Source organism: Acartia tonsa, chromosome 7, assembly GCF_053477335.1.
Source record: "Acartia tonsa isolate MP-2025a chromosome 7, ASM5347733v1, whole genome shotgun sequence".
In the NCBI taxonomy this organism is placed as follows: domain Eukaryota; kingdom Metazoa; phylum Arthropoda; class Copepoda; order Calanoida; family Acartiidae; genus Acartia; species Acartia tonsa.
The window spans coordinates 44,453,924-44,472,434 of NC_137266.1; the positions used below are offsets into that span (position 1 = coordinate 44,453,924).

Genomic DNA, 18,511 nt, shown 5'->3' on the forward strand with positions numbered 1-18,511 from the left:
TCTTGTCATATTCATAAAATACGTTTTTACAATATTACACATGAGGGTTAATAAAAAAGTCTTAATGTTCTTTTAACATTTACAATTTACATCGATCTAAAAAGATATAACTATTTACAACAAATAAACCTCCCCCTCAAAGATTCGACATGAAATTCTAACTTTGATATAATATTATATTGTATCCATATAATCAAGTAACAGGATGTCTGTTTGTTTGTTTGTACCGAAGGATCTCGCTACAGTTCTCCATTGCACTCATTAAAAGTCTTTAGTATGGCAAGGTTTAGGTCAAAATTTAAAAAAAAGCTCAGCGAAAAAATCCGCATTTTTGAGATATTAAGCAACATATTTCATATGAATATAACAACACTTGGTTTATGTCATCCTTACATCATAAAATGTAGTGCAGCGGTAAAATGATTGTCATACACTAATAATTAGTTTCATCAGTCGTAGATCGGGCATTTTAATAATCTACTCAGGCTTTTGCTATTTGAATAATATTCAGGCCGCTGCATCTAGACAATCTGTATTCAAAGACAAAGGATATAAATTTTACTCATTGCCAATCTAAGACTTAAATATAAAATTAAATAGCCTAAAACTATTCTAATGTAAAACTTCCCTTAAATGGAGAACTTAAACAGTTCAATAGTTTCAAAATTTTAAGCTACAGACAAAAAGAAGTATTACTAATTTATAAAATAGAACTAGCTGCTACGTCCCTAGAGGTATTGGGAAGTCCCCCTCTTAAATAGAATCGTATTTAAAGCTAAAGATATATAATTTAAAAATTCAGGTGATTTGTTTTTCCTTGGGGCTTTCCCCAATAGTACCCCACCCCAACTCCCTTATTTGTTTTGGTTACCAAAAAAATCGTGGGAGATTTTTTTTTTTTTTTGGGGGGTATTTGAGTGTATCTCGCCTAAAACCACCACAGGCCCAATCGGTTCAGACAGACAGACGGACAGATATACATTGTTCTACTTTGTATTATGGATATCCGATCTTTACTATGAATTACTCAAAGCCAATTAAGTGATGTCTTGTTAATGTTTTAAAATGTCCAGAAGGCACTTCATATTTGGGCTGGTTTTAAAGTTACTATAATACTATGACGTAACAACAATATATACTCAAAGCGTTACACTAAAGATATTAAAAATGACTATTGATATAGAAGAAGGAGAAAGCCTTATCTTTAAAGAACTGCTTCTCAAGAGGTTTGATTGTCAGCTAGGTGTTGTACAACCAAATACTCTTTATGTTTGAATTATAATCGAAATTATGTCTTTTGAGCTTATCTTAGCATTTTCAATTCATTATTACAATGCTATAATACATAGATGCATTTTGTCATTATCATCTTTTTGGAACTAGAGTGATACTTCTAAATAAAATATCCCTTGAACCCATATATAAATTTTATAAAAACAAAAGCTCAAATCTATCATAATAAGGATGGCTCATTATATTATTTGACGTAAAAAAAATAAATATGTTTAGGCTGACCTATCCGAAAATAGTTTTAACGTCTTTATAAATTAGAGAGAGTAGATGTTTCTTCAAGTGGAAATAGTCTTTGAGTCACACTACAAGATCTTCCCATAATTTTATCATACAGTATACATATTGTATCCTCATATGTAAAAACTGTAATAATGAGTTTTTATTAGCGAAGTTACTCTGTAAAAAAGGCAAATAAGACCGTCAATCTTATTAAGCATACGTGCTTAACTAACAATTGCAACACATACTTATACATTAAAATAGAAATTAATTTATTGGCTTTCTGTTGAATTTATACAATTTTCAGATTTTATTGACGTTTCCTAACTAAAATTCTTATTAGATGATGTTAATTATTTATTGCCTAGGAATATTGAAAATTTTTTTTTGCTGATCATCAATCCCTTTTTACCCCGTATTTTTCACATATGATAGACATTTCACAAATTTTTAACTGTTTATTAGATGACCCATATTAAAAACTAAGACAATGGTGATTTTATGTTGGTCACTATCAGATTTGAAATAAAATAAAATAAATGGAAATAGGATTATTTTATTAGTTGTATGCTCCCCCATCATCTATGGACATTGGAAGGCATAGATTTATAATTGAAATTAAAACCTTTCTGGGACCTATGTGAAGCTTACCTAAACACAATCGGTTCAGTTATAAAATAGGTCCTGACGGATAAACAAACATTTTTTACTGCTTTGACAAATTATAGTTTAATCATTTATACATCTATTTCAAATTACAAAGTTTTTTTATTTAAATCAAAATTAAATAATCTTTATAAGAATAATTTATAACATATCACAGTAACTTTGTTTTTTGACTGTTGGAAAAATGTAAAATCACACTAAATTTGATTAAAATTATTCTCTCTGTATAAGGAACTTTTTTGTCGTATGTTCTAACTGAATCGTTTATATTAGGGATTTTTAAAATTTATAGTATTTTTCTGTGATCCAGGGTTTTTTAGCGGTTAGCGAATTGTCCCTGAAAATGTTATGCCCTTTTAAACCAAAATCGAAGGGAGGGGGGGACGTGCAATAGAGACAACAAGCGTCATTTGATTGGTATTTTTTTTCAACCCCACCTTAAATCTAAGAAAGGGTGTGTACAGGGGTGTAGGGGCTGTATCCAACCCCTTAATTTTCCCAGGTGGTTTAAAACAACCCCTTTTGCACACCTCTATTATATTGAATAAAAAATTATTGCACATATTAAAATACTTGTGTATAAAATCCATAAAACAATTACATTTAATAACTGCATATGATATCAACTATGGTCAGATAAATTATAAAGGATAAAAACATTCAATGTTGACATTCTTCAGATAAAGCCTGTCTGTGTACAATGATCCTAAGAAAATGACGTGTAACTTAGTGCTTATAAAAACTTCTGACCTGATAAATTTATAAAAAGAAATCTAATATATGGGTTGGGTTGTATTATTTTGGTACCGTTTTTTTTTTCTAAAACCTTTGCAAATGTATGAAAAACAGCTAAGAATCTATATCAAGCTTCCCAGGTAAGTATTAATTTTAAATTTTTTTCTTCTTATAATTAAGTTTTTTTTATAGATTTTATGTTAGTTCCTTTTTCAATATCTTTAACTTAATTGTGGTTTTATTATTTTTATTGTCAATTAAAATATAACTGGATTAATTTTCGAGTGATTTTATATCTTACAAAAAAAGTGAATTATAGTATACATTCTTCATATGAAAGTATCCGCTATTTCTTTATGCATACATATTTCAACCAATATGAAACTGCTCTGATAATGAGAACTAAATAGATAAGTAGTTTTCGAGATTTAAAAAACAACAACACACGACTTTGAGCAGGTATTATAATTTCAAAATGATAAAAATCCTTATTAGTTCATTTGTCTATTATTTTTTATTGATTCTTGTAAAAAATGACCAAAAAATTAAATAAAAATAATGATTTTATGAAGAATTTACTAAATTGTACATTAGCAAGGAAAATATTTTCCTAGAAAGGGAAGAAATAAGCAAGCTAGCAATAGTATTACAAGGTGCCATAAGGAATAATACAATGGACGATAAATTATGTTTAATAAAATGAAGATTAGAATTATCTATGAAAAGTTTGGACACGGAAAGCATTTAGTAAAAGTTTTAAAGCCAACATATCAGCGAATGTGTTTTAAAAACTATATAAATTACTTGATCGATAATAAAATCTACAACTCATGCTTACCCTGATTTTCATTTCCTTTAATGCTTAAGTATGAAACGATTAATATCCACGGGATAACATCCTGTTCTGAGCCATATGTCGTACCGTATTGTAGACAATTTTTAACAAATAATGAACTATATTATATTTTATTTAACATGGGCTTTCTGCCACTCTGGAAAACAAACCTGAAAATAATCTTTATGAAATATTGTTTCATTTTAATATCTGCGAGAATATGTCAATAATAAGATGCACTTAGGTCATTGTTTCTGTAACTCTAATAAGCTAAAGCAAGAGACTCAACAATACAGCATTACGTACAAAACGGTAAAGTTTGTGTATGTGGATGAAAAAAAGAGACAATCACTAGACGTTGTATCGTCATGCTCCTAATTCAAATCAAATATTTACAAACAAGTATAAGTTATTTCATAAGTAGCTCAATCGACAAACAATCCAATAATAAATGATCGACATTGTTTAGTGATTAAATATTTATAGTTTAAAAAAAAAACATTTTTAAAGAAAATGTTTATTTTTTTCTCGAGGCGATATTTCTTCATAGGGTGGTGGTACTAGACCATATTGGTTTAGAGGTTAACAATATCCATTTGTACAAACAGACAGACACTCAGAAATCCTGTTACTTTATTATAAGGACTCGTTGCTTTTTTGGACAAATCCTTTTAAGTCCTTTAAGGCTCATTAATTGCACCTACCTTGTCTTCATGTCTTGACATAGTAACATATTGCGCAATGCAAATATATGAAGCTAAATATATCATAACTCTTTTTTTGCAATGTAATTTATTATGATGTGATTAAGGCCGAGATTGAATCCCGACACCATACCAACAACCAGCAGACTTACTATTTGATAGCTATAAAATAGGTTATAGGGTAGCTTCGTATATATGGAAAATTGTATGAAATATGGAATATTTTATAAAAAAAAACATCATGATAAGAAAACAAATAAAAATCTGATTTTGCCTTATCATTTAGCTTTTGTTTATATGAGATAAATAAGATCATATTTTTTTTAATTCAAGCAATAATTCCAAGTTATGCCAATACCTTAAGTTTTTATAAAGGGTGTCAAAAAAAACAATCGTTCACAGTTTGAACCCTCTGAAGTACTTCAAATCTTGGAGATAGACCCTATAGTTTTTGATAGGGCAGTAAAAAACCTTTCTATATGCACTTTCCTTGTAGAGCAAACTTCTCCTCAAGGGCTAGGTTTCGAGCTCTAGTGCTCTGGAGAGCTAAGGAGATTCAAAATTCAATATTGTTTTCTCATTTCCATTGCTTTGGCATGAACTGTATTATTTTTTATTAGTTTTAGACCAAAACTGTAAGGTTAAATACTGAAAAAAGTGAAGCGATTGTTTTTTGTTTCAACACCCTTTAGAAGTGGGAGGCGGGGAAATAGCCATACCCAGGGATAAAGTTACTTTGGGGTGACTAAAACCAATATATTCGTTTTAAAACGTCAAAAATTTACCTGATTTTTCAACGCTGAAAATTATATAGCTGGATTTAAGAGGTTTAAGGAATGATCAGTTAATTAAATAAACTCGCCAAAACTAGGTGCCAGACGTACAGATAAAGATAAATTATGAGTACATGTTTAACTAAAAAACTAGCTTAATATTTTATTATTACTCTATTAATGACCTTTTCTTAGATTTATACGTTTTTGCAATGCAGTAATTTTAGAGAAAAAAATTGTAGCAGGTCTGCCAACCGAAACAGTCAACTTTTTGGGAGCCAGAAATCTTTCCAGAAATTTATTGTTTTCACAAATTATTTTTGAGGATTTTTTCTTTTAATATTGCTAATAAAGAGCGTTGAACTGTATAATAAATTCGCAATAAAAGCTAAATTAGCACTATCTTTCATTCGTTGGTTGAAAAACATTGGGCACTGTTCAAACTTTTCAACCAACTATATTAATCTACAGAACGGGTAATTTTGTAGATTGTAATTTGATTTGTTTTTGATAAACATATAAAGATTAAATAAAGAAAGCTTATTGCGACCAAGAGGTTTAGCTTTTGATTAATTATGCTTTATCTAGAGAAAGCAGAGTAAGGAACAAGATCTGGAAATATTATTTAGATAATTATGGCCATAGTAGCGCAGCATTAGCATGATAGCTATAATATTGTGTGTTATATTCAGGTATACATATATTTGAATCTTTGCAAACATGTATGGTAGATCTCGTCAACTGCACCGGGAAGCATGCTATCAGTACAGAACAAGTTTTAAGCTATTTTTCAGAGGAAGGGATAGGAAATGATCTGAGGTTCGTGGCTTGAATTAGTTGAAAAAAGCTATTTCAATAATCACGTCTTAACTATGCTGACTTATATAATTTATTTTTCACAATACTTATTTCCTTCTAACTAATCGAGCACCATTTGTAAAGCACACAAAGTCTCAAAATCACAAAGATAGCAAGATGGGCTAACGGAAAATAATTTCATAATATAAAAATCAGTTATCGCTTTTTATTAGTGTTTAGTATCTTTTGCTGAATATTTAAAAAGAATAAATATACAAAGTTTTACACAGAATCGTTTTATCAAAACAGAACAAACTGCAATTTCCATTTAACCTTTTTATATCATCTAGCAAAAAATGAACAAACAAGGATGACAACATCCATAAAAGCGAAGCTCTGAAACGGTAGGACAAACGGACATTAACACTTGTATAATGTCAGAACTGAATAATCAGAATGCGAATGTTATAAAAATTTGTTATAAAACTGCTTGATAAAGGATAATGTTTATGGACATATTTACATTTTAGGACTTGATTATAGAGTTGCTTCTCTTATAATATTGTACTTTGTTGTCCCAGGAATCAGTATATCAAAAATCAGACCAATCGGATAATTAGTTCACATACAAATTTGTTGATAAAAATGTAAAAAAAATCAACATGTTTCAAATGGACGTACTGGTAATGATTATAGAGTTGCTACGCTTTCTAACTCGTACCTAACTATTACAGGAATCACCATGCAAAATTTGAAATCGATAGAACAATTCTAACATGCCTAAATTAACGAAAAAAAGCTATTTAAAAAAGTAAAAAAATCAACATGTTTAAAATGAACGTACGGACATTCTGGTAATGATTATAGAGTTGCTACGCTTTCTTAATCGTACCTAACTACTAAAGGAATCACCATGCAAAAATTGAAATCGATAGGACAATTCTAACATGTCTAAATTAACGAAAAAAGCTATCCGCGACGGACGGACGTACGGACGGACAGACGGACCGACCCCAATTATAGAAAAGCTTCGCTTTTAAAAATATTTTCGATGTATATTGTAGTCCTTACCCAATGGAAAAGCTTAAGTTTGATTAAGTAATAAAGTTTTATTTAAATTTATAAATTACACTTTTAACATTAATTCCTCTTTTTAATTACTGGAATGCATTAATTTACCATCAAAATTTAAACATGCTTATTAACATCGTACAAATTTCACTATCAAATAATTGTCTAACAAACATTGCCAATTATTAAGTGACAGATCTTTTTGATATTTAAGATGTAACACAATATAATCTATATGTTTCTTTATTTAAATCGCCTAATTTTCCTAGGAATCACAATTGCAACGATCAAATGATTAAGATAATTCTTATGTCCTTATGTCAAAAACAGCAATGAACTTCTAATATAAATATATTATTTATAAACAAGGCTTGAATATCTTTGGAAAATTCAACATTTCTGAATATACGATCGATTTCCATTTCGAATATGCTAGAATAGTTTTGCTCTTATTACATCTAAAACAATTTATACATAAAAGAAACATGAATTAAAGATTAAGTTTCTAAAGAAAATTAAGATGTAATTTATCTAAATGTTTCTAATAAAATTTAAAAAGAAAAAGTTATTAGTCTAATGAACATAATTTATCTATGAAATACATTTTTTCAGAAATTTGAAATTATTTAATGCGCTATTCTTTATTTAATGTTTATTTAAACTTTTTATCAGACTAAATTACATTTAAGCAAAGCTCAATTAATCAATTTTCTAAATTTTTTAGCCTAGCTAAATTTGTTTTTTTTTTCGGCGACATTTTATTTAGAAGTCTCAACTAAACTTTAAGGCAAGAATGCATTTACGGTACAATATATCTGGATATTAGAGCAGGGGAAAATGTTCGTCAATTTAGGTTGCTAACTTGGAACTCGTTAATTGTCAGTTCGTATATCCAGTAGGAAGGAAGGGGATGATTTAAAGGGGATGGAAGGTTGTTTTTTTTTATTTAGCCCGATGCAAGTTTCCCTTTATGGAGAACTATGAAAATCTGGTGAATGATCCAAGGAAAGATATATCCATCAAAGTAAGCCAGTCCATATCAAGTACTTAATGAGACCTCATTATTAAAGAAAATTTTCTTCAACGATTATTCGTGTTAGGAACTAGCATCTCAAAATAGGTTAATTATAGATATCCTGTTATGTAAAGTAGTAAGCTTTTTTTTTGTCTGTAGCGAAGGATCTGGCTAACCACTGAACCGATCGGGTTCTCCTTAACAGGGTAGCTTATCATAGGTCCCGGGAAGGTTTATAACTATTTGGGGGGAGGGTTCCACCACCCTCTCAAGAGAAATTACAAAAAATCAATTTTTTTTACGTAGAGACTTGAACGCAACATAGACATGTTATTAAAAAAAACAGTTAAACTGCCACTAGATGCCTCTAGGGGCGTAGCCGCTAGTATATGTATATAGTATCAAAAAGAAAAAAAAATTATGTATTAAATTGAACTTACACACTTTCTAAAAGTTAACACGGGTGCAACAATGCATAAATAAAAATAACTACAGATTTCAAATATAGCCTTACACAGAAATCCCATTTATTTACATGAAGAAACACCCGTCAGACAACCAGTCCATTTTATCTTGTCTTTTCACCATCTAACAAATTTATTAACAAAAGCACATAAATAACAAAAGTTAGTGTTCAGTAAGATCTCGTACCATTAAACTGTTTGCAAAGAACAAATATAGAGAAGCTATGCTTAAAGATGCATCTTTTCTAATTAAAATATCATTTTTCTATTTTTTTTCTTCTTCTTGGTCTTTTCACTTGAAAAAATCACAAACGAACCATACTTTTAAGCTCATACATTTCAGCTATTATTTGATAATAGCTAATCAAATAGTTATTATATGAGATAACAAATATTTTAAAGCAGTCGGTCTTTTTGAACCTTTTTTTTTTCTTTTTCCTGAATTATGTATGGAAAAAAATACATTTCGTCCTCATAATGACTATATTTTATATTGTAAAAATGCATACTTAATGAGGCTATTCGTCAATCGATTTTTAAAAGCGAAGCTTTTCTATAATTAGAGTCGGTCCGTCCGTACGTCCGTACGTCCGTTCGTCCGTCCGTAACGGATAGCTCTTTTCGTTAATTTAGGCATGTTAGAATTGTCCTATCGATTTCAAATTTTGCATGGCGATTCCTTTAATAGTTAGGTACGATTTAGAAATCGTAGCAACTCTATACTCCGTACGTCCATTTTAAACATGTTGATTTTTTTACTTTTTTAACAACAAATTTTTATGTGATCTAATCATCCGATTGATCTGATTTTTGGTATATTGATTCCTGGAACAAAAAAGTATAATGGAATAAGCGAAGCAACTCTATAATCAAGTCCTAAAAATGTATGTATGTCCATAAACATTATCCTGAATCAATCAGTTTTTTTAACAAATTTACTTACAATTTTGCTTTGACTCCTATACATTTATATTCTGATTATTCAGTTCTGACACCATACAAGTGTTAATGTCCGTATGTCCTACCGTTTCAGTGCTTCGCTTTTATGGATGTTGTCATCCTTGTTACTTTTTGTTACTTGTGGATATGATTGTTATTTTTATGTTTTAGTTACAATAAAGAACAACCATAAAAAAAAAAACTTATTATTTCACCCCCTTTTCCATTTATTCTAACACTTTTTTAACCACCCCTCCCTTTTTTGATAACCCAAACCAAATGACGATTTTTTTTATTAATGAAATGGAAGTTATAAATTGTGAGGAATTGCGCTTTTTATCATCAGTAGTCCATCGACGCTACACAGATACGCTTCTGTGCGTCACACTTCCACCAACGTTGACGCAAAAGCACGTACGGCCTAGCACGAGGGGGAGACACTGGTCAGTGATTGGTGTTTAGAAAAAAAGTGTGAAACATATTCAAGAAGTCGGAGGAAAGGAAATCACTTTTGGAGATTGTGTTTCAGTGAAATTTGTAAAAAAAACTAAGATAAAATATAAAATATGATTCTAAAGATTAGTTTACAAATTTGAAAGTTGTCTTTGCTTCCTAAGATCTCTCTCCCTGCTTCTTATAGGCATATTTGAAATTATTTTTAGATTTTAATAAAAATCCAATTTTGATTTAAAACGTGATATTTTGATTGATAGATTATCAGACAGTTAAGATAAATTTCATCAGGCAAAGCTATTTTACAGTTTATAATATATAAAGTGTTCTCTCAGTATATATTTGTATAACGCTTTGAATTAATCCAATAATTTGATAAATGGAATGCCCGTTTGTACTAAAATATGTACACGTTCTAACAATTAATATGGCCGGATTGTTCCTACACACAGTGCTTTTTTGGTTCAATTTGCTGATTAGGGATCTAGATTAATACATTTATTACAACCGCCATCAAAAACAATGAAATAGACGCTTTATATCTTTAAAAGCGAAGCTTTTCTATGTTTAGGGTCGGTCCGTCCGTCCGTCCGGAAAGGATAGCTTTTTTCGTTAATTTAGGCATGTTAGAATTGTCCTATTGTTTCAAACTTTGTATGGTGATTTCTGTAGTAGTTAGATAAGATTTGGAAATCGTAGCAACTCTATAATCATTATCAGAAAGTTCGCACGTCCATTTTAAACATGTCGATTTTTTACTTTTTTAACAACAAGATTTTTATGTGAGCTAATTATCCGATTGATCTGATTTTTGGTATATTGATTCCTGGGAAAATAAAGCACAACATTATAAGCGAAGCAACTATATAATTTAGTCCTTAAACTGTATGTATGTCCAAAAAAATTATCCTGTATCAAGCAGTTTTTCAAAAAATTTACCTACAATTTTGCTTCGACTGTTTTACATTTACATTCTGCTTATAAAGTTCTGAAACTATACAAGTGTTAATGTCCGTAGGTCCCACCGTTTCAGAGATTCGCTTTTATGGAGGTTGTCATCCTTGTTTTAAGTCAGCTGGATGTCTTGCTGAGTTTTTGATATTACAATTCATCGAATCCATTCTAATTCTTTTACATAAATGCCTAATATATCTATAATTTTATAACTAATTGAGTTCTTCCTCTTACAAAAGCTTTATAATGGTCTTGTGATGTTCTCAGACTATAAATTCGTAGATTTAAGTCTTTAGTTTTTCGCTATTTTTCTGCGCTTTCTTACCCCTTTGAAAAGATGCTAGGAGCGCAGTCGCTAGTAATTTGTACATCATTAAAAATACAATATATAGGTGTTTAATATAAGGCTTTTTGGATTTTTTGGGGCTTAATTAGATTATTTTATAAATATGCAGTGCACTCCTTCGTGTTTTGTCTTTGATTTTCACTGTTTTTGGCTTCGCTCACATCGGAATTGATCGTTCTTTTTTGGCATAATTAAGTTTTAAACTTCTTATAAAAATATGGTTTTTGGAATCTTTTAATATAAAATAAATTCAATAAAATTCTCACACAATTTTTCGTCGCAAAAGTTTTAGAATTTTTAAATGTGTGGCATCTCTTTAAAAAATTTTGATTCTATTTTTTATCCATATAATAAAAGAAAATAAACTCAATAAATTAGGTTATATAGGACAGCATAAAGTTTTATTATTAACCATTATTCTGTGAGATCTCATAGTAACAGGCTTTAAATTGCGAAGGTTTAAGAAACATCAAATGTATATTTCCAGTTATAGACTATTTTCGTTTTATTGGATGGGAATACTCTCCTACGAAAAAATTCCCCGTCGAATATTTTAACATTAAATATTTGTCCCAATATATACTAAGCTTTTTTGAATTAAAAATGAGAATAGCTTTATTGAATAACTGTGGTCATAATATCGTGACAAGAACATCCTACTTGCATTGTTCTAAAAATGAATGACGTTAAGTCGATATTATGTCAGCCACACTCATGAAATGCTAAAAATTAAATTGTTTGCTATTTTTTGTAAGAATTTTCGTAGTTTTACTAAGACACCAATAAAAATCACATCGTTATGGTTTGATAATTTAGAAAAATATAATTATCAAGGTATCATTGTATAAAATATGGTTTACTATTATTTAAAGAAAATAAGAGTTTTCATAAAACAGTATATTTTTGGTTTAGCGAATTTATCAGGAAAGCAACTTCAGATGAATGGCAAAAGGAGGTTATGGGTTTAAATCTCTAGCTAAACTAGCTCAACTAAAGACATTAAAAATTGTACTTTCTACTGTTGTTACATTAATACTAAGGCTATGGGCTATTTCAGAAGTCAAAATATCCGCGAATTTTCACTGAAAAAATCCATGAAAACAAATGGTTGTTTTTCAAACAAAGGAACGCCTTCAATGTTTTGCTACATCTTGATTTATTAATAATTGCGTCTTTGTATAAACTTATAATGAATGTCTTTAAATAAAGATTATTTTTGTCATTATCTAATAATTTCTTTCTTTGTTTCTTTCATTATTGTCTTTTTATCATAATTATTTAGTTTGGGAAAATTTGTAATTTTTTTTTATTGTAGAACATTGTTAGTGTTAATAAAACCTTTTACATTTTGTATCAGGCCGTTTATCTGTCCGTAACGAACTGCTCTGATAATTTAGGCTTGTTAGAAATGTTCAATCGACTTTAAACTTACAGTTATTACTTTTAAAGTTTTATAAAAAATGGAAACCGTAGCAACTCGTTAAAAATGCTTAACGTCCATTACTCTTTAAACGTTTTTTGATACCATATTATTTTTAAAATATTTGCATCATCTTTAAGTTTTAATGGCTAATCATTTGGCTATTAGGAATAGAGCATAACAGATCTTTAACAAACTCTGTCTCTTTACTATCAGTTCTAATCATTTGTCCGACAGTCTTATTTATTAAGCTTTACTTTTTTGGTTGTCGTTATCCTTGTATAAATTAAATAGATAACTTAATATGTATGATGTATTTTTAATAGCGCATAATTTGATAAAAGGAAAAACATGATTATTTGATGGAATTATAATCGTACAATAGCAATTTGGTCATCATATCATATATTATAAATAAAATTACTGTAAAAAATACAAATTATTGTTTATCATACATTTATACTAATTTTAGTTGATTCTCGAGATGAAATATTTACAATTCCCGTCACTACAAGGATGATAACATTCAAAAAAGTGAAGCTCTGAAACGAAACATGCAATAAAATGACACTTTGATTGTCTGATAACAAAACATAATGGCAACTCTTTCTTAGCCAAATAACTATTACAGGAATCACCATGCAAAGTTTAAATCGATAGGACAATTCCGTATAAAGAAGACTTAATTTGCCTGGATTTTTTTCTGTATTCCTATTTTCATTTCATCAGTTGCTAATTTTTTCAATAACTACATGAAAAGAACTCACAGATACAAATAAGTCTACAAGCATATAATCATTCATGATTATGATACCATTCTAATGACCACTATATAATTTAAATTTTGTTGGTTATTGTAATTAAATTGAATCAAAAAGTTCAAAAAAGAGGTTCTTTTTAAATGAGGAACTTGGGGTTGGGAGGTGACTCTCCAATTTTAAATTTAGTTTTTTTTTGAAAAAGTAAAAAAAATGGGAGGGGGTTTTACAATGGTCGATTTCTTGTGGAGTTTGAAGGTTCCCACCCCAAAAATGGTTATAAATTTGAACCTAAAAAAAGTTTTAAAACAAGAACCACATCGGTTCAGTGGTTTATGATATTATTCGCTACACACAGACATTCTGTTACTTTTATACAAGGATAATTACAGTTAGGAAAATATTAATAAAATCCATTGCATATTCTTATTATGAAGTATGTGACCACAAAAAATAACCACATTGAGACAAAAACGGTGTTTTAATACAAAATTCAGCATAACAGTAAAATTTATGTTAAAATAGCCTGTTTTATGCTGTAATATGGCATTGACAATTTGTTCTTAAACCCCGGTAACAGATTTATAAAAGATGAGTGTAAAACCACAAACAATAGTGGTGTATTTTTCAACCACTTATGTCTTTTATATTATACTATTTAGAATCATATCTATAAAGAATAATAACAATTATCTTATTATATATAGTATTTAGCTTTTTTGTTTGTAGTGAAGGATCTCGCTAACCGCTGAACCAATATGGTTCTCCTTTACAGTGAAGCTTCTTACAAGTCCTGAGAGGATTTTAGGCTATTTCATTTTTATAAATAGACTGACTGGGTATAGTTTTAGGCTGTTTTCTGCCCCTTAACATCCCTTCTAGTATAGATGCTGGGGGCGCAGCCGCTAGATTTACAAGAAAGTGGTACATACAGATAGACATACTTAAAAACAGAATATAAACAGACAAAAATAAGAAGTAGATTATGAGACAAGTATTCCAAATAGACAGAGATAAATATTTAGACTTATAGACAAACAAAAAAAGCCATATCGACAGGCTAACAGACAGACAGGCTGTCAGACAAGCATAAAACTGTTAGAATGACAGACAAACTGACAGAAAGACAGACTAAAATAAATCCAGACAATGTAAAAGTAAAACATTAGCTTTAGACAGACTTAATTATCCATAGTGAAGTTTGGATACTTAATAAACTGTTTTCGAATTAAAATCTTTTGCTGAGTAAGGGGAAAAAAGCGTTATACAACACATGACCACGAAACAAAACAGTAAAAAAATTTTGCCTACAAATTGATTTGATAATAACAAAGGATAGAAATCAATTTTTTTTTATTCATTGAAGCGTAATAAATAATTAAATTTTACATATTTACATGTAGGTGTGTTTTTAATTTATGATAATCATACTATTTGGTTTATGCAAAACACACAAAAATTCTCTAATGTTACAAAATTAAAGCCACTTTACAATTACTAGCGGCTGCGCCCTTAGCTTCCAGTTGATCTGTATTAAAAGAGCTAGGGAAAGGCAGAACAAAGGCTAAGATCATCCAAAGCCCGAGACCTATGTAATGCTTTTCTAAAATAGAGAACTCAAAGTCTAATGCAGTGAATCATTGCCATATTACAGTAGCGAACATGAAAATTATTTGATTTGGGGTTATCGATGACTCCCCCCCCCCCCCCTTTATGTGGAATCTTGGGTGGGTAAATTGCCCTAGTTGATTTTTTTAATAAGGTTCAACATTTTTTTTACATCAGCCCTAAAACCCTCATTTCATTTCTGTATTTAAATATTATATAATATTTTGGCATTGAATATCAAATTTGAATTATCATAATGGATTACAGTTTGAATTTTATAACTATATTCATTGATTTTTTTTATAATTTATCATAAAAAATAATTGTAAATTTATGGAATATGTATCATGTACTATAAAGTTAGAAAACCCTTTGAACTTTAAGAATTTTCAGCGACTCTTTGTCTTTATCTTAGTCAGGTATTTAGCTATTTAGAGGAGAGCTCCCTGCATAAAAAGGGTAAACTTAAACCTTAAGTGATTTCCTATTACATTAACAGAGCAATCGGAACAGAACTGCAATGAAGCTAGCTTCTATTCTGGTAAGTTTACATTTTATCAATACATATGTTTTATGACTAGAATATGTCTGACCGACTAACCGTCAATTTAAAGAAAAATTATTAAATTTAAAGTAATTTTTTCTTTGTAGATTTCATGACAATTGCATAGCCGATAAATTGATGTACATCCCCAAATATTGTACACAAAATTATCCCTTCTGTAGATTAAAATTAGTGGTTGAAGCACATGAACACTCAGTTTATTGATCTAACCAACAAAATTCACCAAAGTCCCCAGAATTGTTAAGCCAACACATAAGAAAACGGTATTGTAAAACTTTGGGGACCAGGGTAATAAACAGTCCTTTGTCCCCTTATTCTATCTCTCTCTCTCTCTCTCTCTCTCTCTCTCTGTGATGCTTATATCTTTTAGAGAAGTTTCGCTACTAAATTACAAAACAAAAATCATAGATTATACATAATTAGATTATAGTAATTTTCCGCTCTATCAAAATCAATCAAAGAAGTGCACTTTTTAACATTTTTATTTTCATTTCATGAAAGTATATTTTACAGCAAAACAATATACAAAATATTATCTATAATTATTTGGTTTTTGATTGGTTGGTTTTTCCGTAATGAACCATCCTTGCAAATACATTGTACGTAGCTACTTTATTATTACTATTAAACCTCTAACCACAGTTGCGGTGAATAACTTGCTCATTTAAAACAAACGTCCTCAAATCATATGAACTCTAATATATGTCTCCCATCTAGTATTTTATTATTGTTTTTTCTTAATTAAATATTAATAAAAAAAACTTTGTCGTTTGGTGAAAACGTTTTTTTTTTCATGTTATTTGAAAGTTTAAGACTGACAGATTTTTTTCTTATATTTACTCACTGTTAAATTTGTTTATTTTCTGCTTCTTTATTATCATGAATTTGATTCAAACAAGCATTAAAAATACGAAAATTATTCTATTTTTTAATTATATTAATTTCAGCTGTTTCTGCCATTCTGTGTAGCCGACCTCGGTTTCTTCGGTGAGATCCATGGTGACGGTCATCACGGACTTTCCCATGGACCTTCCCCTTTTGCTCATGACTTCCCCCCTCATCACGGTGTAGCGCATGGACCACCCCCTCCCCATCATGGTGCACCCCATCCAGGTGATTTAACTGTCTTATTAATGTTTTAAAAATAATCTACTAAATAAATTTACTTATTTAATGATATAAATTTTATTATAAGGTGCCATCCCTGCCCCGTTGCTGGCTGGTGGATTAGTCCATGGCCCTGCCCCTAGCCCCTACCACGAACCTCTGCCAGCCCCAGGCCCCCACCATGACCCCTACCCTCATGTGGCCCACCCTCCAGTGCCTGACTACCCACATCTGGACCCCTTTTCCCTGCCCCACAGTCCTCTGGTGCCCAATCATGAGAGACCAGAGCCCCACGATGCCCCCATTCCACCTGTGCTAGATGGACCTCACCTTCCAGCCCCGGTTTTGCCTCATCATGGCGGACACGAACCTGCTCCTCATCATCCTGGATTTGGAGGACCTGAAGGTGGTTTCGGCGGATTTGGTGGTCCAGATTTCCACCATGGCCCTGCTCCTGTGCATCACGAACCTTATGGTCATCATGATCCATATGCTCCTGCCCCTGTTCACCATCCTGCTCCCTATGGGCACCCTGAGCCCTATGGTCATCCTGCCCCTGTACATCATGCACCTGCACCTTATGGTCATCCTGCCCCTCATTATCCTGAGCCCGTACACCATCCTGAACCTTATCACCACAAGCCCTATCACCATCATGTTTCCTATCACCAGGAGCCCTACCATCCCGCCCCATACCATCATGAACCTGAACCATACCACCCAGAACCTTACCATCACCCAGAACCTTATCATCACCCTGAACCCTATCATCCAGAACCGTATCACCACCCAGAGCCCTATCATCATCAACCAGAGCCCTATCACCACGAACCCTACCACCACCCTGAGCCATACCATCACCAGTTACCCGGATTTTTCCCTGAAGGTCCCCACCATCCTGCTGGTCCAGGCCCGCTGGCACCCAGCGCTCCTTTCCCTGCTGGTGGTGGTCCCATTGTTGATGGCGGATTCATCCCAGTTGAAGGTCCCATTCCTCTAGCCTCAGAAATGGCTGAGATGGTTGAGGAACTGATCGCTGCTGGTAACGCCCCAGTCGAGGGCAAGTCAATGGATGATATGATGATGTATGAAGATGGTTCTATGATGGATGACATGATGGAAGGTATGATGATGATGGATGATATGAAAATGCCCTAATTTTTCCACCACTTAAAAAAATGCTATTTAGCCTTTTGAAAACAAGGATGATAAATAGCTATTAATTCATATAAAGGCATTAATAATTTATAAAATGTAGGTGCCATTATATTGAACTCATGGGCATTACCAGTTCTTACAAACCAAAGTGTATGTTTGTTTATATATTTTTTTATTTCTGGGTTTATCTTGTTATATATATTATTTATGCTAATTTAATAAAGCTTATTATTCTGTAGTTTTCTTTATTTTCATTGAAAGATATTCAAGAAGTTAGACTTCTATCTTTTTTTGGTAAACATAGTTTTAATTGCCAGCCGCCTGTAAGCCTCGGTGAAATTTTCCTTTTTGAAGTTTAAAAATCAATCGGAAGTCTAAACCTGACCCAATAGAGGAATTTCTTATTTTTTATAAATTCTTTAAAGCATCAAACAGGTTTAAATTTGTAGCTTGGTCGTGGCTGACGATACTTGCGTTCATCAGAGTACTTGTCTCTGTTTAACTCAGGGATCTTAAGGGACAAGACAATGGATGATTAATTTATGTACATACCCATCTATGATAACAAGGGTACCCCTTCTGTAAATGTATATTATTGGTAGAAAAGTTTGGGCACAGCTAGTTTGTACA

General features: G+C 31.1%; 1 protein-coding gene across 1 annotated transcript; it reads left to right on the forward strand.

Moving 5' to 3' along the window:
• The first annotated feature begins 9,866 nt into the window (after nt 1-9,866).
• Nucleotides 9,867-18,119, forward strand: LOC145323827 (uncharacterized). The gene is made up of 4 exons (XM_080166388.1): nt 9,867-10,006; nt 15,549-15,592; nt 16,564-16,729; nt 16,812-18,119. Exons 2-4 carry the CDS (start codon nt 15,572-15,574, stop codon nt 17,879-17,881), a joined length of 1,257 nt encoding a protein of 418 aa, XP_080022514.1. The 5' UTR covers nt 9,867-10,006; nt 15,549-15,571; the 3' UTR covers nt 17,882-18,119.
• The last annotated feature ends 392 nt before the right edge of the window (nt 18,120-18,511 follow it).